The following is a 19,791-nucleotide window of genomic DNA, read 5'->3' as shown; positions in this document are numbered from 1 at the left end:
CGGCCCGGCCCCCGGGAGACGCCTGGCGGCGGGGCGGCGGCGGCGGGGCCGGGGGGGAGGCGGAGGGGGCCGGGCGGGACGCGGCGCCTGCCCCCTTCTCCTCCTCCCCGCCTCTCCCCTCCTCGCCCGCCGCGGGCCCGGGAGGGGTTGCTGGGCCGCTGCGCAGTCCGGAAAGTTTTTGTGTTCTTTTTGTTTAAAGTGAAGTAGAAATATCGCAGCTTTACGGCCGCGGAAATCGTCAGGGGTGTAGCAGCGACGTGTCGGGGCTCCTGAGGAGACGCGGGAATGTCCGGGCTTTCATCGGGCAGAGCTTGGTCCTGTAGAGGAGGGCGCCTTATGGCACTGAAGTGTCCTGCACGCGTCCTGTTCTGCACCCTTAGCTCGGCCAACTGAGCAGGGTGCTGAGGGGCCAGGGTACGCCTGTGCAGGCAGCACTTCCCCTCAAGCTACCTGTGGCTCTTGCCTCTTGGCCTGTCACAGAGCATCCTTGCGGAGAGAGCACTTCTGCTCCATAGCCTCGAGTTCGGTCCTGGAAAACCAGGACTAGATCCACCCGAGCCTCCTCCAGGCTGAGCACATCCAACTTCTCCAGCCTTTGTATGACATGCATGCTAAAATCATATGTAAATACGTAAGGCCTGGGCAAAGCAAGATGGCCAAATGCTCGTTGGAGGAGCTGAGGAGGAGGACTGAAGCAGTATGAGGCGGTTTGCAAGTACATCACCACTGCAGTAAAGCTGTGTTACAGCCAGAGCATAGAAAAGTACTCTAGGCCATAGCTATCTCCTGTCCTGTACGAGGATAGCAACCCCGGCAGTGAGAAACTGCACTGGAATAGTGCCTCACTGCGATGGGTACTGTCACAGAGGCGTAAAGGTGTCTCCTGCAGGGCAGGACAGGAATCACAGCTCTGAGAACACCGCCCAGCCAGTGCTGTCCATTGCTGCATGCTGCTCTTAGAGCAACGCAGCTTCTGCGGGCCCCCGAGGCTGTGGCCATTAAAGATGGATAAGGTAAGGTTCATATTTAGCACATGCATATAAGCAAACAAGCAAGGTGTATTTTCAGAGGTGCATTTTCCTTATCTGTTCTCTCCTCAGCTCTTTGAAACTGGTGGTTTCTGTCAGCAGCAAACCAGCCATTAATTTTAGCCTCAAGAGATTGCTCCCAGTCTGTCACTGTGCTACAGAGAAATGTAGAGTCTGGTTTGGTCCATCAGCATCAAGAGGATTTCAAGAGGTTTTCCAAATTGAATCAGGAATAAGCAATCTCAATGTCTTCCCTACTTCTCAAACAATTGCTGAAGTAAACACAAAGCTAAACTGCTGAGCTGGTTGTTGGAGCAATGCTTTGTGGCTCTGCTTTGCTGAGAAATCAGGAGATGGAAACCATGTGGCTACAGTCTTATTGTCACCAGCAGTTTTTGGGAAAGACATACAGAGGCAAGCAGCCTCACTGGGCATGCATGCAACTGTCTGGGGCTTTTACTGATCCCCAAAATTTCCCACTGGGTACCTGACAGCTGCAGCTGGTCCTTTGGCCAAAGTTCAGTACCAAAACAAACAGCGTGCCTGCCTTCTGGCATTTCCTGGGGAGAGCACCCACAGCCTGCATCCTGGCCCGATGTGCCACTTATCAAGTTGCCTATTAATTATGAAGCCCAGAACCCCACAATCTCACCAAGGACTCTGCTGGGTGACTGCTGTTGGTTTCACATGCTGTAAACATATGTGGCCTTTGCAAAAGGCCGATGCCGCCAGTGCCCAGCGCAAAGCCCCTGATGCCGGACGAATGCCCCGCCAAGGTCAGAGCGGTGCCTGCCTGCACCTTGTAGTGGGGTGGCTGCAGCCTGTCCTGTGCCATAGTGCCAGCTGCACTGTCCCCGTGTCCCTTGCCCACACCCCTGTGTGATGCTGCTGGGGCTGTGAGCAGGGACCAGGAATGCAGAACTCCTGCTGAGGACAGGGACTGGGGAGAGTTGCTCCAAGGGGATCACGAGGAGTTTAATGAAGTTTCTGCTTCGTGCCTTTCTGGCTCCGTAAGACATAACCTATTACAGCAAACTTAACCTTGATACTTCCCAATCACATTAGGACACTTCTGTTCCTGTGGAAACCAGCTTGTCACTCACCTCAGAGTTCTGACTCTACCCACTGTGTTTGACTTTAAACACCGAAAGTAAAGCTCCATTCCAGAACTGGAGCTTCTTCCCACCTTCAAATAGCCCTCCTCGTTCTGTCGTAAGGCTGTTATCGGTCCAATCCCCCTCACACTCACTTTGCGTGAAGGTTTTTAAATTCTCAGCACTCCAAAATTCCCTTCCAGCCTTTGCAATTCAAGGCAGAATTCATCACCAAGCCCTTACCCCTCTTTCCTTTCCTCCAAATGAAGAAACAGGCAATAAACAGTAAGTTACACCATCAATTTCCTCTCCAGGCTAGCATGCCTAAATGGTACAGAAGTATCACAGCTACACATTAAAATCAGAACAAAGACATACACATAGAGCACATTGCAGTACACTTCTAGAAACCTGTAAGAAAAGGGAGGTCTGTAACAACAGAAAAAATGTATTCTCAACTTTCTTTCAAGGCCACACTGGGTAAGTCATTTCTATCTAAACTAGGTCTGCACAAATACAACAGAAGGATGGAGCCTCTGCAGCAACTCTTCTACCTGAATGGGATTGAGAGGAAACAATCTTGCTCAAGGATTTTTGCATGATTCAGCTCCTGGTGTTTGATAAAGAATGCATACAAGTCAGATACGAGGTGCATGTGTTCTCAGTTCTCATTGGCGACGTCTCCTCTTTTCCTCATCCCCCTCAGCATAAAAGCCAACCAGCAATTACAGCCCTTGGTAGGCAGAATCGAGGTACCTGTGGAAGACGAGTGAGGGAAGGGAGTTCAAAGATAAAAGAAGGGATTGAAAGAGATGGGAGAGACGAGAGACAGGTTAGTTGTGGGAATGACAGTAACTGTCACAGTTTTCACTCGCTTGTGAATTCTGGGTAAGTACAAACACATATGGGTAGAGATATCTGACATGAAAGGCATTGCTTTTCAATTAAAAAAATGAAAAAGAAGTGAAGTCTTAAAAAGAGCAGGTGTTAACATCCAAGAATAAAGGCTGGTGAACAAAGCTTCTCATTCTGCCACCAGACTGTTGGTTGTTCTCGAGAAACAGCATCTGTCCATATGCAAAATGAATGCTTAACATGTCTGAAAAGAATACAGTAATGACACTTTATTAATGATGACTTACTCTCTCAAGAATATCTTACCACCTGTCTTTGGGACCTCGCCAAGGGATCACCTGATCACACCTCCCAGCCCTCTGATACAATCCCCAGAGCTTCAGGCAGCAAGCAGCACACAAACGGGGGGGTGCACATGGGTACATGCACCCACCCTCCCCCCGTGGTTGCTGTGGAACTGAAGTGCTGCAGGGTGACCCAGAAAGCCCAAACCCCAGCCCTGGTGGCAGTGCACAGGCAGTTCACACCCTCAGCAAGCGCCTTTGGTGCAAACTGCAGCACCAGGAGGGTGCAGGAGCCTGAGCATGGACAACGATAATTGCTGCTCTAAAACAGAAGCTGCTCTCCCCTGAAGGGCAGGTGCTTCTGGACCCTTTTTCCAGCCCCCTCAGAAACTAGGCACAAGGCTCCTTCTGGCATTCAGCTGTGTCTGGTGGGCCCCCTGCAGCACACAGAAATTGGGTACAGCAGCTTGCAGGAGTTGGTGCCTCCCCCAGTCATGTCCACACTGGGACTCAGTCACAAAAGCCCCAAGCAGCAGCAAGCACAGACTGGCAGGTTTCCCCTCGTGTTTCTGGCTTGGGAGAAGTGCTGGAGAGAAAGAGGAAACGGCGTTGCTGCAGTGGAGCACTGATGCACTTTTGTGAGTGGGAATGCTCCACTTGTAAAGCTGCCCGGCCAGCAGCCAGGTATGCATGGCAGTGCAGGTGCCTTTTGTCAGTCGTGTTGGGCACCATTGCAGAGGAGCAGCATGTAGGGTGGTTAGAAAGAAATCCGAGGCTGGGCTTAGTGTGAGGCTCCAGCCCCTCACCAGTGCTGTGGGAGTCAGGAGGCTGAGGAGGATTTTGCACTGGCAGAAGTGCCCAGTGGCAGAACTTTGAACTTGAAGAGCTTCAGATACAGCTGCCTTTGCCCTACCACCTGCTGAGATGCCCATAGAAGTTGGTCAGGGGAATAGAGAATAACATGAGTAGAAAGAAATTTAAGTTTTGCAGAACATTTCTACATGTTTTAGAACATGTTACAAAATGTAGTATTTTGTAGTTACATTTCAAAGTAAGCAAAATAAGGATGTCTGTTTTGAAAACATGATCAAAGCACTTGCGGAGGTTGCTAGGATGCTCTCAATACCCTTCTCATGTCCTTACATGAGGTGTGGGACAGCATTAGTCTTCAATTGTAAATGCCCCAGGTTTTTGATGGGTTGGATTGTGTAGAAGAGGATAGAATTTCACTGCCACTCATTACACTAGCGACCTCCCTTGATTCTTTTAGCTTGAAATCAGCAACGCCAATATTTGGAAAACATCCTTTAATGCTCTACTGTGGCTTAAGCTCATCCTTCAGAATGGACACAGCACAACACTTGTAAATAGATAGGATGATGACTTGCCTGCTTGTTACTCAGTTTCCAGGTCCTCTGTTTCTGCTTGATCGGGTTCCTCTAACTGGAAAGAGATGCGACGTGAAAGCTGTTCCTCAGCAACAGGCTGGTCACTCTCTTCACTTGCTGTGACCGGCAGGTCAGCAGCTTCTGTCTCATCAGCCTCCTGCGAGGCTGCGTCTATCGGCCCGGGCTCTTCAGCAGGGACCTCTGTCTGACCAGAGAGAGGTTCTTGGCTAAAGGCATCCAAGCGTTTTTCAACCACTGTACGAATCAAGGCTGAAAAAGAGAAAAATACAATTAACAAACACAGCGTAAAAAAATGTAATTTGAAATGATTTATATATTACTGACCTATGAATTCTTGTGCGTGAAAAGAAAAAAAAATAACACTAAAAATGAAAGAATACTTGAATAAGAAAACTCTTCCCTGTTGCTGCAGCCTAATTGAAACCAAATGAGCAGTTTGCACTGAAAGCAGTGATTTGAAATGACTCACGTGGATTGCCTTGTTCATTTCCTCGCTGTTGTCTGGTCACTTCTCAAGCAGGTCACCCTGCCAGGAAAGGGGACCAGCCAGGTTGCGTACAGTGTGATGTTTTTGGCACAGCGTAATACTGGAACTGTGGGAGTCATCAAAAAGATTTTCTCTTTCTGAAAAGCAGCTGTAAAACATCTGCTCTTTATTATCTGTGATGCTAAGCCCTTGTAATTTTTTCTAAACATTATACACCTTCCAAATCGATGAACACAGCAATAACACTCACTTAGTAATACATAATTTAAATGTGGCAAATAAAAAGGGCAAGAATGAAGGAATATGGTGTTAATATAGAAGATAATGTACAGGTGCCAAAAGGAACTTCATTGTTAATTCTTGTGTTGAGCTTTGCAAGTAAAAGAAGGAATGGTCATCAGAGGGCAAACACAGCCACCTTAGACTGTGGATGCTTCTCTTGTTGTTCACATTTTTTATTGGATGGTGATAAGATAAACCATTTAAGTAGCTTCTACATTCAAATAGGTTAAAAATGTATCCTTAGAGATTTCTCCTATGCTTTTGCTTAAGATGGGGAAGAAGCCACAATCTCAGCTGAGGCTGTCTGCATCTACAAAACTTGTTTGAGAAGGCAATCCATGGTTCCTTTTGCAGAGTTAATGTTTATTCAACAATGCGTGATTGGGTATAAGCCAGGATACACAGAGGATAAGTAGCAAAACAGGGGCTGCTGGTATTACTTATTAGCCTGCTCCAACTGCTCTGTGCTTCTAAGAACTGGTGCAAGACCAGGGTTACTGGCAGTAAAAAATAAACAAAGATTTAACAAGAATATAATGGATGTTCTCATCAAGACTGTATTCTAGAGCAACATTTTCCTTGGGATGTTTTTTTAGTGGTCACATACAATACTTCTTACTTAACAGGAGAGAAAATTCCCTCTCTTCTGAAGAGCTGCTTTAAGTGATCCTTGAGTAAACATGTAAGCACATATGTCATAGGATAAAATACTAACAGGCCAGATGTAATTATCCAAACTGGACCTTAACAAAGGACATTCAGGGTCCTGGTTAAACTGAAAACTAACCCAAAGGAAATGAACACGATTGTAATTTAAACCCAAAATCACAGCCAGAGGTAAAACCACTAGAATAAAGACACAAAGCAAGTGTAAGAAGTAATTTGACCTAGGACCACCAAGGTGGACACAAACTCATCATAATTTTGTGCTTCTACACAAGACAGAGTTTAGATTGTCCAGGTATTCAATGCCACCTCTGAAGACTGACCAATAAACAAACCTGCATATTTAGATTGAATTAGACTGAAAGAAAGCAGAGAGTGATATTTTAATCTATTTCAAAAGTAAGGACACAATTATTGACTGCTGAAGAAGCAAGCCCTTGTTTTGATGAAAAGTGTTGGTCACCTGACTTCTCTGCCAGTCACGGCCAAAATTATCCTTCTCTTATTTCATTTTGGATGAAAGGAGTAGCACATTACTCTGTAGCTCAGGGAGTTCACACAAATGCACTAACAGACTTTCATGTTATACATGTGACTCTAGAAAGGATGGGCTTTTCTGGTCCCATTGGCAAAATCAGGCATCACACAGAGAATAGCACAGCAACAATGGCTGTGTAACACATGTGAAATACAAGTTTTTATGGCAGAGAAAAGAATTGGCATACTTTAACTATTCTTCTTCTGCCAGAGGTATTGCATCTTCCAGCAGCAACACATCTCAAAGAGTATAAAGTCAGTAGTGCACCATGTTAAAACTTCCAGTATTTCAGCTGAGAATCAATTACCCAGGTGGGTAATCAATTACCCAAAGTGTTTTTCCAAACTTTAAGAACATATTTCAATGGAGAAACAAAACAGAACAAAACAACAACAAAAAACACAAAGCCATGGACACTTGGAGTTCTTGTTAAAATGACACTTACTACTTTAGTCCACACTGACCTTGTAAATGTCATATTTGTTCTGACGGGGGAAAAAACAACCACAGACAAGCAGCCCAGATTATATTCCAGGATTTGGTAACTTACAGTCAAGCATCATCCTTCCCAGAACCTTCTTCTCTAGTGTTTCTTCCACTTCTGTCATCAGCCATGGAAGGAATTCTGTCTCAATATCTTTATGAATTTGGCAGGAGGAAAGCAAGAAAAAGTATCTGTTTATTAAGGATGAGCAACAAGATCTCAAGGCTGTTTTTCATTTGCTGCGATCGCTAAGGGATGCATATGCTTGCCAGCAGGCACTTGCTTTGCAAGAGCCAGATGAAACCTCTCAGGCATTACTGGGTATCTTATCTCCTCCCTCCTTTACTGAGGTTCCTCATTATTATGGACCTGAACCAGAGTCTTCTCAACTCCATTGATTTTTCAAAGGGGCCTGGCACCCTTGAATGGCAAGCACAAACGAGCAGCACAGTAATGTTCCAGTCAGATGAAAATAACTATCCTGAACAAGTCAGGAGAATAACATTTCCTGCTCTGTTTTCCAAGTACATCTGGCTTCTGGTCTGCTGAAAATGTTTGTTCCCTCTGAGTAAGGAGCTCTTGCTTACTCACATCATACTCTTTGTATGCAGTGGTCCCAAACCCTACCGTGCTTGAAAAATAGACTCATTTCTGCATTTGCTCCATGGCTCCATTCCCAAGCTGTGGTCTGGGCATCTGTGCAGGGACTGGGGAAGTCTGATGCAGCAAGGTAGCCCATAAGAAATGCTGCTGACTCTAAAAGCTTGGAAGTCACAGATGTACAACTCCAAAATTATTTTCAGAGCCTAATTCTTATTATCCATTTTTCCTTTGCTTTGGTAACCATTAATGAAGATTCAGAATGATATGGCTGTCCTTTGTCTGTCCTACCAAAATACATTTAATACAATTTGGACCCCTCTCTTTCCTTCTCTACCAATCCTAACCACCCATTTATTTCTCTTATATTTTCTGTATTTTTTAAATCACTTCTATTCATTATAAGCAAAACTGTCAGCTCTTGCTCATTCTTGACTACTTAGACAGGTGAACAATAGTATCTCTTTTTAAAAAAAAAAAGAGTTTGAAAACTATCTGTGCAGGCACAAATGTAAATGAATGGAATCTTACTATATTATTCTAAATAATAGGACAACAAAATGTATTTTAAGGCTGTTTTAACTTTCATATTACTCCACATAATAAAAAAATAAAAATAAATGACAAACCTCTTTCTATAGGATCATAGAAAAACCCACTCTCACGAAGATTGCTGAAGACTGAAGGAATGAGATCAGTCAAGTAACGTTTAGCAAATGCCCAAGCTGCAATTTTCTCTATTGTCTCTTTCTGTTTCTGTAGCATTTGCATGTGCTGGATTCTGCGACGTTCCTGTCAAGACAATATGGCACATAAAACTTTCAGCCCTTTAGCTGCTACTCCTTTGATCCAGATTTTGAAGAATGATCACAGTGTGAAACTCATAAATAGTAAAGATAAACAAGAGTACCAATACTTAAGACTTCTAAGCTAGAAGCCAGCATTTATGGCCTCCAACTTTCACAAAAACTCTTCATAAACAAAGAATGCTTGAAGGTAAGCCTGTACTCAATCTATGGAGTACCACAAGGACTAGAGGATTCCTTTGGTGCACCTTTTTTAATTTTGTCAAGTCTGTAAAATAAGGATCTTGTGGCTGGCTAAATGAAATCTTTCTCTGATACCTTATCATGCACTGATCTCTTGACTCATTACTTTATTATTGCAGACAGAGCAGACTGTTGGTCTAGGAACGAGCTGAGGTTGGGTGAGGATTTCCTAAACTGTTCACCTGTTCAATTTTATATCTTATTTGACATAAGAAAAAATTAAAACTTAGATTGGTCCAGGAAAATATTCAAAACCCCAATATATAAGGCTGTTGAAGACTTGTCATTGCTGTTTCTAGATACTACTAATGCAGTTTTGTATTTGGGTATCTTGAGAGGTATGTTTATGCTTGCACTCAGTGAAAGTCTAGAACGTTCCTCTTATTTTCAAGCACTCTGATTATTCATTTAGCAGTTATCATAACAAAAAGGCTTGAGTAACAGCTGCACCAGGTACAGAGGAAAATGCTGTCAGGTTTGGCCTCCTGATCAGGTGTCTGAGTACACCAGGTGGCTTGAGTATGACTGCTCCAAAGGAACAGAACAGCACGGTAGTGCTGGTGGATGAAAGCAAACAGTGCAGCTGCTTAGCACCAAAATGCTTAGAGAAACATCAAGCTTGACAATACCCTTTCACATTCATCCAGGTTACTTCACAGCTTGTCTTTCAGTACTGGAAGTGGTTTCCTCTTGTCTGATGAGCACCCAGACAGGCCTGTTTTGCTCCTAGCAAGCCTTACCTTCTCCTCCCTGTACCGCCTGTCCTGCTCCTCCAGGCGCTGCACCTCAGCCAGCTCGGCATTGCGCAGTTCAGTGTAGGCACGCTGACGTGCCCACAGCTGGGCCAGCTCTTCTTCCTCCATGACTTCCAGCAAAGCTTGCTCCATGGTCTTCCCAACCAACACTTCCAGGATTGGCTCGACTTCAACGTCAAAGTCAAACAGCTGGGGATGGAAGTCAGTGGGACAGAGATAAAGGACCCCTGACCACAATCCCTCTCAACATCTTAGCAAGGAGAAAATGTTCTGCGAGGAGAATTTCCCTTCTGATTTTGCCTCAAACTTGTTTCATACAGGCAACATGTTTTCATACTACCTGTGGACCTGACTTTGCTTCATACCTCTCCTTCTTCTATTTGCGTGGCCACATCTCTTCCTGTTTTGGCTGGTATGAAGAAAGGAGTGGGTGGTCTGTCCAAAAATGCATCTGTTTGACACTCCGTATCAACTTCTATTATCCGGTCACTAATCTCTTCCAAATACAGCTCTAGAAAAAAAAAAGCATAATGAATGCTCTAAATCAGATTCTTTTTTATATTAAGTCTCAACTACTCCTTATTACTGTACAGGGTGAATTATATCCAAATAGTGCAATAAAATGTCTTCTATAAAGTAAAAACCAAACCAACCCAAAACAAACAAACAAAATGACCTAAAGCATAGATCAGTTTGCTGCACAGGCCATCTGAGGACATGAACTTCATGATGTCTGGTGTGCTTCTTGGAAATGACTCCTAGAAGTATATTTCTATCACCAGATTTCAAAAGAGTGTCTAGACCACATCAGCCCACCTTGCAGAATAAACATTTCTTGGTAGATGTAACGGGATATGGCAATTTCAAAAAGGGAAAATGATTATATATCTACTAACCATTAATATTTTAAAAAAACAACAAACAAACAAAAGAAACATTTTTTCTTCATTGTATGGAAAACACTGTATTTTCTGGGTTTAAAGAATGATTGTCTACTTCTGGCCCCACCAGGAGTGACCTTGAGGTAACCACACAACTGCAACAGTATGCGCGTGACTTGAATTATACTTGTCTCCTACTGCAGAGATAAATAAAATCAGGTCTGTGGAGGACTTAAGATTATCAGCACTAGTCAATGGGAAGGATAAGAGACCAAGATACCCACACCAGAGAGCCTTCTTCTGCATTTTTCAATGGTGAAAAGCTGCTGCATACATCAGAGGTGGTATAGGAGGTTCAGTGGCGCTGGGGCACAGTGAACATTCAGAAACCAAAGGCCATGTCTGATTAGCATGTGCCACAGCTGTTTGTCCATTTGTAAGTCAGTCCAATCTGAAATGCTTGTCAGAGGAACACAGCAATACATTGCAGTTACCCTGTGATTACTCCATATTTTGGTTTTGCAACAAATAAAATTGTTTTCTTACATATAGGGCAATCTCTTATTTTAAATTAGGGCCACTGCCCATCCTCTTTCTCCTACCCCTTCCCCAGTAACTTTCAATAGTGATCTTATTCCTAGATATGACTGCATTCTTTAGAAAAATAAAAGTAAAAAAATAATAATTAAAAAACCACACCTCTGTTTGTGGCATATACCAAACATCTCTGAAGACAGCAGAAAAGCAAAGAATAAATGAAGTAATCCTGACTAGTGTTCCAAATGTACACTGAGAACTGAAAAACAGAGCCTCTGCAAAAATGTCACTCTATTTAGGCAAGTTTATAAATAATCAGATAGTACTAAAAATAGGGGGGGCTAGCAGTAAGGCTTGGAGAACCTTAGCTGTCTGTAAATCTACTGATTGCAAAATCCACTTAGTAAGTGAATACAGATCAGCAAGTTTTTGTTTTCAGGTCAATTTTTAAAAAATCCATCCTTTTACCTGTCTGCACGTGAACATGCTCTCTGCCTTCTACAGGCTCAGGTGTTCTTATCTGCATTTGCTCTTTCTCTCTCTTTCTAGCCAGTGCTCTTCTCCGTGCTTCTCTCTGCCTTTGAATCTCAAACAGATCAGGCTGGGTACTCTGGACAGGGATGAACATAAAAAATACATTACTGTTCACTTTGTACTTGAAAATATTACTAATTTCTCTCTATTGGCAAACTAATGTTGTTTGTTTTTAACACAACAAACCTAGTATTTCAGATCTACTTCTCGCAGTAACCGACACCAAAGCATCAGCTATCTTTAAGACTGTAGGGCATGAAACTAATAAGGTCTGGTGGCTACCTATAGGCACATACTAATGGCATCTCACACCAAGAACAATTAATTGCTATTTGGAAGTGGATATTATATATAGAACTTTGCAAGATAAAGCATATTAAAATGCTATGTTCTTGTTCAGTTGAGAGTTTCTAGGTGATGCTTTAAGAAGGTCAAATGGACTTAAGTCCAGTTATTTTATTTGTTAGATAAAAAAAGATCTTCATTGCTGAGGAAGGAAAAGAAGTCCATACTAACTTTTACATTCAGTACTGTGTTTGTCGACTGAAAGCAAAACACCTTTGGAGCTTTGTAGACAGAACATATGTGAAATTCACCATAAGAAACAGCTACCAAACAACATTTGGTATTTCCACAAAATTGCTTTTAAAACCAGACTACTTTAAATTCTTATATGATCAAAGCACCCATGTATTCAAAATAAAATATCACTAAAACATTTACAATTCATCAGGAGAAAAAATATATAATCATCGAATGGCTTGGGTAGAAAGGACCTTAAATATCATATTGTTCCAATCCCCCTGCCATGGGCAGGGATGCCACCCACTAAATCAGGTTGCTCAGGGTTGCATCCAGCCTGGTCTTGAACACCTGCAGGTATGGGGCATCCACAACTTCTGTGGGCAACCTGTTCCAGCGCCTCACCACCCTCTGAGTGAAGAACTTCCTCCTAACCTCTAATCTAAATCTCCTCAATTTTAGTTTAAAACCATTCCTCCTTGTCCTGTCAACGTCTGACTGAGCGAAGAGTCTCTCTCCATCTTTTTATAAGTACTCTTTAAGCATTGAAAAGCTGCAACAAGGTCACCCCATGCCTTGTCGTCTCCAGGCTGCACATCCCCAGCACTCTCAGCCTTTCTCCATAGGAAAGGTGCTCCAGCCCTTCGTTGTCCTCCTCTGGACCTCCTCTAACAGCCCACATCCTTGCGCTGGGGGCCCCAGACCTGGATGCAGCAGTCCAAGTGGGGCCTCACAAGGGCAGCGCAGAGGGGGACAGTCACCTCCCGTGAGTTTACCCCAAGACTTGAACTTCCCGAGAGGCGATGCTCTCACTGTGAATGCAGATGGCAGCAGATGATGCGGTGACGACGCGTGCTCGGCACCATTACGCTATAGATATGGGAACATTTAAGTCTTGGGGCAAACTTAGGCTCACCCAGCTACAGAACCAGAGCTTCTGCAGCTTTTACACAGTATGACCTCCATGAAAAACATACCGTGGGTATGACCTGAAGGGCGTAAGTGTTGCCGCGCACCACCCGCCGGTCGTACATGAGGTTGGCATAGCGGAGGGGTTCCTTCTCCCTGCAACAAGGACAACACCACCACCTGAGCTTACAGAGGCACAACCCGCACCCCGACACCTCGGCGAGCCAGGAGGGCTCCGAGGTGCCGGCAAGCCCGCAGCTCCCCGGGGGCTGCCGTGCCCGGGAGGGGCAGCAGGGCAGGGGGCAGGGGACGAGCAGGCCGCTGGCACTCACGGCTGGGTGGCCTCCGGCGGCGCTCGGTACTTGGTGCGGGCGGGCAGGGCGCGGGGCAGGCTGCAGTAGCAGTAGGGGACGGCGCTGGGGGCCGCAGCCTCCCGGCGCCGTGCGGGCAGCATGGCGGGGGCGCCGCCGGCCTCGGGCCTCGCCCCGCCGCAACCGTCTCCAGGGCAGCGGCCGGGCCGGGCCGCGCGGCGCCCCTAGCGGCGTCGGGGCTGCAGGCGGCCGTGGAAATGGTTCAATTTCGGGTTTTAAGGCGGGTTTTGCACCGAGCAGCCGCGGGGGAGATGAGAGGGAGAGGCTGCGTGGAGCTGGAGCCAGGAGGCGTTGGGCCCGCCGGGCGTCGCTGTGGGTCCTCCGCCCGCCTGCGAGCGGCCGAGGGGCTGAGAAGTGGCGGTGTGTGAAGCTGATCCGCAGTGTCAGTGGGTTGCGAGCAGCTGCTGGGGGGTCGTAGAAGTCTGCGGGATCGCATGGGGGTGGCTGGGGTGCCGGCGTCCCGAAGGGCAGCCGAAAATGCGCTCCGTACACGCCGAGTTTTTTGTTTGTTTTGTTTTTAATTTTGTTTTGTTTTGTTTTCCCCGCACACCAAGTGGTGTGGGATTTGGACACCGCAAAGATGTGGTGTGGTAGGAAATAGGGGAGTGTCTCTTGTTACTCTGTACTCCGTCATGGCAAACAACGAGAATATGTTTTCAGATTCTGTGAAAAAATAAAATAAAAAATAAAATACTAAGCGAAACATCACAGCAGTTAAGTGTTACTGTCATAGTAATAGCCCCTTTTTAACCTATGTGGGTAGTGATATAAAGCTTCGATTACTTTGCTGAAAATGTAAAATACCCATGGCTTTTGTTTCAGAACTCCTTGGTTCAAATGTAACTCAGTGATGAAAAGCTATTTACTTTATCCCAGTTATGTTCCTATGGCAGGGGTCTGTGCTCCAACACAACACCCCATGGACAGTCACCGATGGGGACTTCGAGTAGCAGAGAGCACCTCACGGGAAGCCTACAAGGCAGAGGGGAAGCTGCGTAGTAAGAGACCCCTGTAGAGAAGAAATAGATACGTAAATAAATAAAAACTACCACCAGCAAAGGCAAAGTGTGGGAGGCAAGGGAAAAGGGGAAGGAGTGGTTTCATAATTAATTAACAGGCAGCTGGCAGTCAGTGCAGGAACGGGAGTTGTGTGAACTACTCGGCTAACAGCGGGGTGGTGGGACAAGAAGATAGGAGGCTGCAGGAACACAATGCAAGTGTCACCGTGGAGGGAGGGGAGAGCACACCTTCAGTATTTGCTCACATCTGGGCACACAGTTAATCAGCAGCTTTGTCCAGCCAAACCAGAGCACTGTGGCCATTAAATTTGGGAGAACTGACAAGGCTGACCAGAACCAGTAGAACCCTGCTAACTCCAAAGTTACCAGTTTAGAGCAAAAGCATGGGATGTATTCTGGGGAGAGAAAGGGCTTGGGCTTTGCAGGTTAGCAAATACCAAAATGGCATTGTCTTCAAGCAGACATTGCAGAATCATATAGCAATCCAGGCTGAAAGGGACTCTGGAGGTCTCCAGTGTATGCCCCTTGCCTAAGGAAGAACAAATTCAAAGGTAGATCAGATTGTTCAGGGCCTCATCCTGCCAAATTTTGAAAATCTCCAGGGTTAGAAGTGCTTGGGGTGGCACTGAAAATCCTAGAAAGCGCCGTGCTGCTGCTAATCAACATCCTGAGATGTCTGACAGAAATATAAAAACACAGTTAAGTATGGGAAGCCATCAGTGTGACTACAAAGATGAAACAACCACAGAGCCCAGATGAGGACATGTGTATTGTTTGCCCCAGTGCTTTTGGAGGTCGATTACTAGAGGTGCACAGAAACCTGCTTTTGTCTTGTTGCAGTGACATGATGAAAAGGAATCAGCAATACTGCTCTGGTATCATACCCTCGGTAACTGTCAGCCCTCAGATGTTGTCTTTGCTGCTGTTTTTAGGCACTGGGTTTAATGTGTCTGTGATACACAGCCACTACCCACACACAGGCCTAGCCCTAACAGTGAGGCACTTAGTTTTAAAAAATATGTGCAAGCTTGCAAGTTTTGACAAATGAGAGACATAGAAGGAAAAAAAAAAAAAAAAAAAAAAAAAAAAAAAAGCCACCATCCTACCTGCACTAAACTTGAGTCTCAGTGGTGAGATTACTGATTATTTTTTATTTTTTTTTTAAGTCGAGTTGCAAATCTTGATCTGAAATTGTCGATAGGAAAAAAATGCAGATCCTGTCACTCATGTCTTCAAGCCAAAATAGTTGAACTTCCTTTTCTCTGTAACATTACAGCTTTATCTTAACCCCAGTCCTGAGCTCATGGGGCTGGGCAGGGCTGTGAAATTCCCATTCTGAAAGCCTTCATTTCTCCAAAGCCAGTATTTTATTACTCATGATTTTCAAGACACAGTTATCAATTTTGCTTTCCCCTACCACCTGACCATTAACTCCGGGCACCATTTGCCCTCAATTTTCCCCACAAGTTTGCTTTTCAGTATGACAAACTTGCTTAAAAGGCTTGCATCCTTGCCCTATTCTACCCTGGGACTTCATACACAGTGACTAGAAAGAGTTAGGGAGGAGTGAGAAAGCATTTTAGGGGGTGGAGTGGTGCACACTTAAACTATCATTCATTAAACCGCTAATTGGAAAACCAATTGCTGGTGATCTTCCTATTTAAACTCAAGTCCATCGTGCGCTGTTACTCCCTCTCTAGCCTCTTTGAACCCTCCTTGAACAAGGCACTCCCAGCTGTCTTCCTTTTGCCCCAGAAAGCTCTGCCTTAAATTCCATCACCCTGTAGTGTGAGTAGTTGTGGGAGGTTGTTCAGCTGCACTAAACCTGCAGAACACTGATCTGCTTCTGTTGCCCCATCACTGCAGCATCTGTGTTTGTCTGTCTGGAAATAAATTGCCCTTTATCTCTGGGAGACAGAGCAGTATCATGCTTTACAGAGGTTTGAACTGCGCAGTCCAAGAGCGTGCAGGAGGCATGTGGAAAACACAGACCCTGGTATCAAATAATCAAACAACAAGTCTCCAGCCTTTATCTCAAACCAACGTTCCTGATCACTTAAGAAGTGACTGCTCTTCTCCTTCACACACCCAAAGACTTCTCAAGTGCCACGTCTTCTGGTGTCTGTATTTCATAGGAGCTACATTTATGCAAATGCATATATGCATTTGTATACCTTGTCGTGTAATGTTAAGTACTTCTCTGAGTGCAGGGCTCTGCAAAAATTTTGAATGACGTTGTGGTTACTTTCTCACTTCATAGCTGTTTGTGCTGAAGGGAACTGGTTGGTGAATCGCATGCAAAGCTCCCCAGCTGCGCTTGTATGAAGTTACAGCTTTATGACAGTAGTGGGGTTACGTGGCAAGGTTTTGGTAGCAGGGGGCTGCAGGGGTGTCTTCTGTGAGAAGGATCCAGAAGCTTACTCATGTTAGGTAAGGGCCAGTTTCTGCCTGCTCCAAAGGGACCCGCTGCTGCCCAGAGCTGAGCTAATAAGAGATATTGTTTGTGCCTCTGTGAGAAGATATTTAAGAAAGGGGGGGGACGGGACGGGGACGGGACTGCTACACAACAGCAGCTGGAAGAGCGAGGAGTGAGAAGCAGCCCTGCAGCCCCCAAGGTCAGGCCTGGGGGAAGCTGCCGCCCGTGGGGGACCCGTGCTGGAGCAGTTTGCTCCTGGGGGATGGACCCCGTGGTACGGAGCCGTGTGGGAGCAGTGCTTGGAGAGCTGCTGCCTGTGGGCAGCCCCCGCAGGCTCAGCTGGAGAAGGACCCCACGGGGAGCAGGGGCACAGAGGGACCATGAAGGAGCTGCAGAGGCTCCTGACCTGGCAGCTCCCATTCCCCCTTTCCCATGTGCCGCTTGGGGAGGGACACAGAAGAGGGTGGATGAGGGGGTGTTTTTAGTTTATTTCCGTTGTTTCTCACATCTCTAGCTTATTAGTAATTGGCAATAAACTTTGCAAATCTCCCTATGCTAGGTCTGTTTTGCCCATGACAATAAATGTTGAGTGATCTCCCTGTCCTTAACCCTTGAGCATTTTTCATTAGATTTTCTCCCCTTTTCCTTTGAGAGGAGGGAGTGAGAGAGCAGTTGTGGAGCTCAGCTGCCCACCTGAGCAAAACCACCACAGACAGTGAGATTCACACCTGGAGGAGAAGGGGGAAAGGTGAGTGAAGAAACCTCTTCTTCGGTGTATGGAGGAACTAGACAGGCCTGTCCCCTGTATATGATGAGGTTGAATTGTGTGGCCCAAGATTGTGCAGGAAAAATGCGGAAAAGAAGGTAAATCTCTCATCTTTATCACAGTATTATCCTCTCTGATCACCCAGGTTCTGCTTGGGCTTGGCCTTAAAATTAAATAAAGTAAAACCTAAAAAATAATGTTTTACAATTTTCAGCTTGACTTGTGCAATACTAAAGGTGTAAGACTGGAATTTGGGCTGTAGCATCTGTAAAGGAAGTTGGTGAGAGGTTTGTGGGCTGTAGGAAGGAAGAGTTTCAAGCAGCCGTTGGATCCGTTCTGTAAAAAGCTGTTTGGCTAAAGAGCAAGTTTTGTTTAGAAAGCGTCAGGTCTTTCATAGAAACCTTTTCTTATTATTACCCAGCAGAGGAAGCAGAGCTCAACGAGTCAAACCCCGTTCAGGACTTGTGAACTGTTTGTTCAGATTCATATTACAGCACCTCAGGTTAGAAACAGAAAATGATCTGTGATCTCCTCTCCCCTAGTAGAAGCTTCACTCAGAAGTGAGATTTAAATTTGTATATTTATCACATCAAATGAAAGAGATTGATTTAGAATGATAGTGATACATTTTACAGAAAAAAAAAAAAAAAAAGACAAGATAATTAGCTTTTCTAAGTATCAAAGAGACAAAAAAAATAAAAAAAAATAAATAAAAGAGACTTGCGGTCTCTATATACACGCGAGTCAGCTGCCCATATGAAGATTGTATCATTTCTTCAGCAGTGGACGCCCTTCTTCCCTGGATTTTTTTTTCTGTTATCATTAGACTTTTATCATTAGATGCCCTTTTTCCCTGGATTTTTCTTTCTTTTATCATTAGACCATTTGAAAAAGTTGCTTCCCCTTTTGAATTTTTAGCCTTTAGAAGTTCCTCTAGAGTTTTCACTCATTGTTCTGATGACACGCGATAAAGACTGACTGGTAAGAAAATTCAGAGAAAAATGTAACCAGAGCGCCTAACCACGGTGGGTTTCCTTTTCCTGTAGTCAGAAATTGTCCTTGTGGAGACACATGATAGTCACAGCAACTGTGATCTGGCTAAAGCTAGCAGCTTAACAGCACGTTATGATCACCTGAATTTTGCAGCTGGATGTGATCAGTTCTGGACATAAAATGCTTGCTGGATCACACAGCTGACCAAGTGAACTTCAAAGCTAACTTGGTTAATCTTAGGGCTGAGTTTCCAAGTTAAATTGATGAGTGAATTTCTATGCTGCTTTCCATGTGAGACAACCATATTCTGCTTTGCAGAAGGAATGTGGACCTAAAAAAGCAGCTTTTCATGCCTGCTCCATGCAGCTCTCACTGCCCCCTGAGTCTGCAAAGCAATGGAGAAGCCAGGCTGCTGTCTGGAACATGTTGTAGTAGGGAGGTGAAATGACTCGTGCACATTATTGAAGACATGGCTTACATTGAACAAAAATGCAGGACTGTAAGAATGACACTTGAAAACACCTTCTTTTCCTGAAAGAGGGAATAAATTAATGGATTTCAGGAAAGAACGAACCTGTTATTGTCATGGAGTTTTGGCAGTGAACCACTCAGGAACTTTTTTGTCCTTTTTTATGAAGTGCAAGGGGTTCCCTTTGTATGAATTCTGTGGGAAGAAGTGTCTCTGGACACATTCAGATTGTAGGAGGTAGTTCCTGACACCATATTCATATCTTTGTTTAGGGAACACCTGAGCTTAAAGGTCCTGGAGAAGAGGCACTGGAAATTAGTAACTCCTTATCTTGATAACTCTCTTATCTGCTGTAGGCTGTCATTCAGGATCCTGAGCTGCATACCTGTTCATTCAAAGCTCACCCCTCTGATAATTAAGTGGTGTAATCTCTGGGCCTCAGTATGGCAATGATGTTGTTCCCTGAGTCAAGAGACCTGCCTGGGTGCAAGGGGAAGCTGAAATTGTGACTTGTGGTGTATGGGTGAGGAATGAGTCAGCCTGGGAACAGGTAGGGGTGGTGCTGCAGCAAACCAACCGCTCTCCTGTGATGGATTAGCACCAAAGACAGAACAGGCAGTGGAGAAACAAGAACTCCTGTTCCCGGACTAAAAACCAGATATCATTTTTCTTAGGTGGCTTTTTATCTCACATGATACTTCTTTTTCTTGTAGTTGAGGGCACTTGATAGCAGATCTCAAAAGGGAACATTATGGTGAAAATGGACCACATGGAACTCCCTGCAAGATGTAACTGAGTTACAAGACAGCAATTTTGTGATTAGCTTTTAACATTTTAAAATTA

At 44.9% G+C, this 19,791-nt stretch overlaps 1 protein-coding gene across 2 annotated transcripts; it reads right to left on the bottom strand.

Annotated features, from left to right (window-relative positions):
• Positions 1 to 2,403: 2,403 nt before the first annotated feature.
• Positions 2,404 to 13,460, bottom strand: RSPH3 (radial spoke head 3). 2 transcript variants are annotated; one of them, XM_035322538.1, is made up of 9 exons: positions 13,247 to 13,460; positions 12,983 to 13,070; positions 11,418 to 11,559; positions 9,897 to 10,042; positions 9,517 to 9,720; positions 8,357 to 8,519; positions 7,194 to 7,280; positions 4,650 to 4,919; positions 2,404 to 2,878 (listed from the first exon to the last, which is right to left on the bottom strand). In XM_035322538.1, exons 1-8 carry the CDS (start codon positions 13,366 to 13,368, stop codon positions 4,657 to 4,659), a joined length of 1,215 nt encoding a protein of 404 aa, XP_035178429.1. In that variant the 5' UTR covers positions 13,369 to 13,460; the 3' UTR covers positions 2,404 to 2,878; positions 4,650 to 4,656. The 2 variants fall into 2 exon arrangements, with proteins under 2 accessions (XP_035178429.1, XP_035178428.1); XM_035322537.1 differs by lacking the exon at positions 2,404 to 2,878 and having other exon boundaries at positions 4,552 to 4,919; positions 13,247 to 13,459.
• Positions 13,461 to 19,791: the final 6,331 nt, after the last annotated feature.

This window comes from Oxyura jamaicensis, chromosome 3, assembly GCF_011077185.1.
Source record: "Oxyura jamaicensis isolate SHBP4307 breed ruddy duck chromosome 3, BPBGC_Ojam_1.0, whole genome shotgun sequence".
Taxonomy (NCBI): domain Eukaryota; kingdom Metazoa; phylum Chordata; class Aves; order Anseriformes; family Anatidae; genus Oxyura; species Oxyura jamaicensis.
Note: the sequence above shows the minus strand (reverse complement) of the source record. Positions and strands in the feature narration are given on the sequence as shown.

Coding starts and splice junctions, on each gene's coding strand:
- RSPH3 (XM_035322538.1), bottom strand. CDS start 13,368: ATGCTGCCCGCACGGCGCCGGGAGGCTGCGGCCCCCAGCGCCGTCCCC. Junction 8,520..9,516: donor GGCGGTACAGGGAGGAGAAG/GTAAGGCTTGCT, acceptor TTGTCTTGACAG/GAACGTCGCAGAATCCAGCA. Junction 7,281..8,356: donor CTATGATCCTATAGAAAGAG/GTTTGTCATTTA, acceptor AAATTCATAAAG/ATATTGAGACAGAATTCCTT.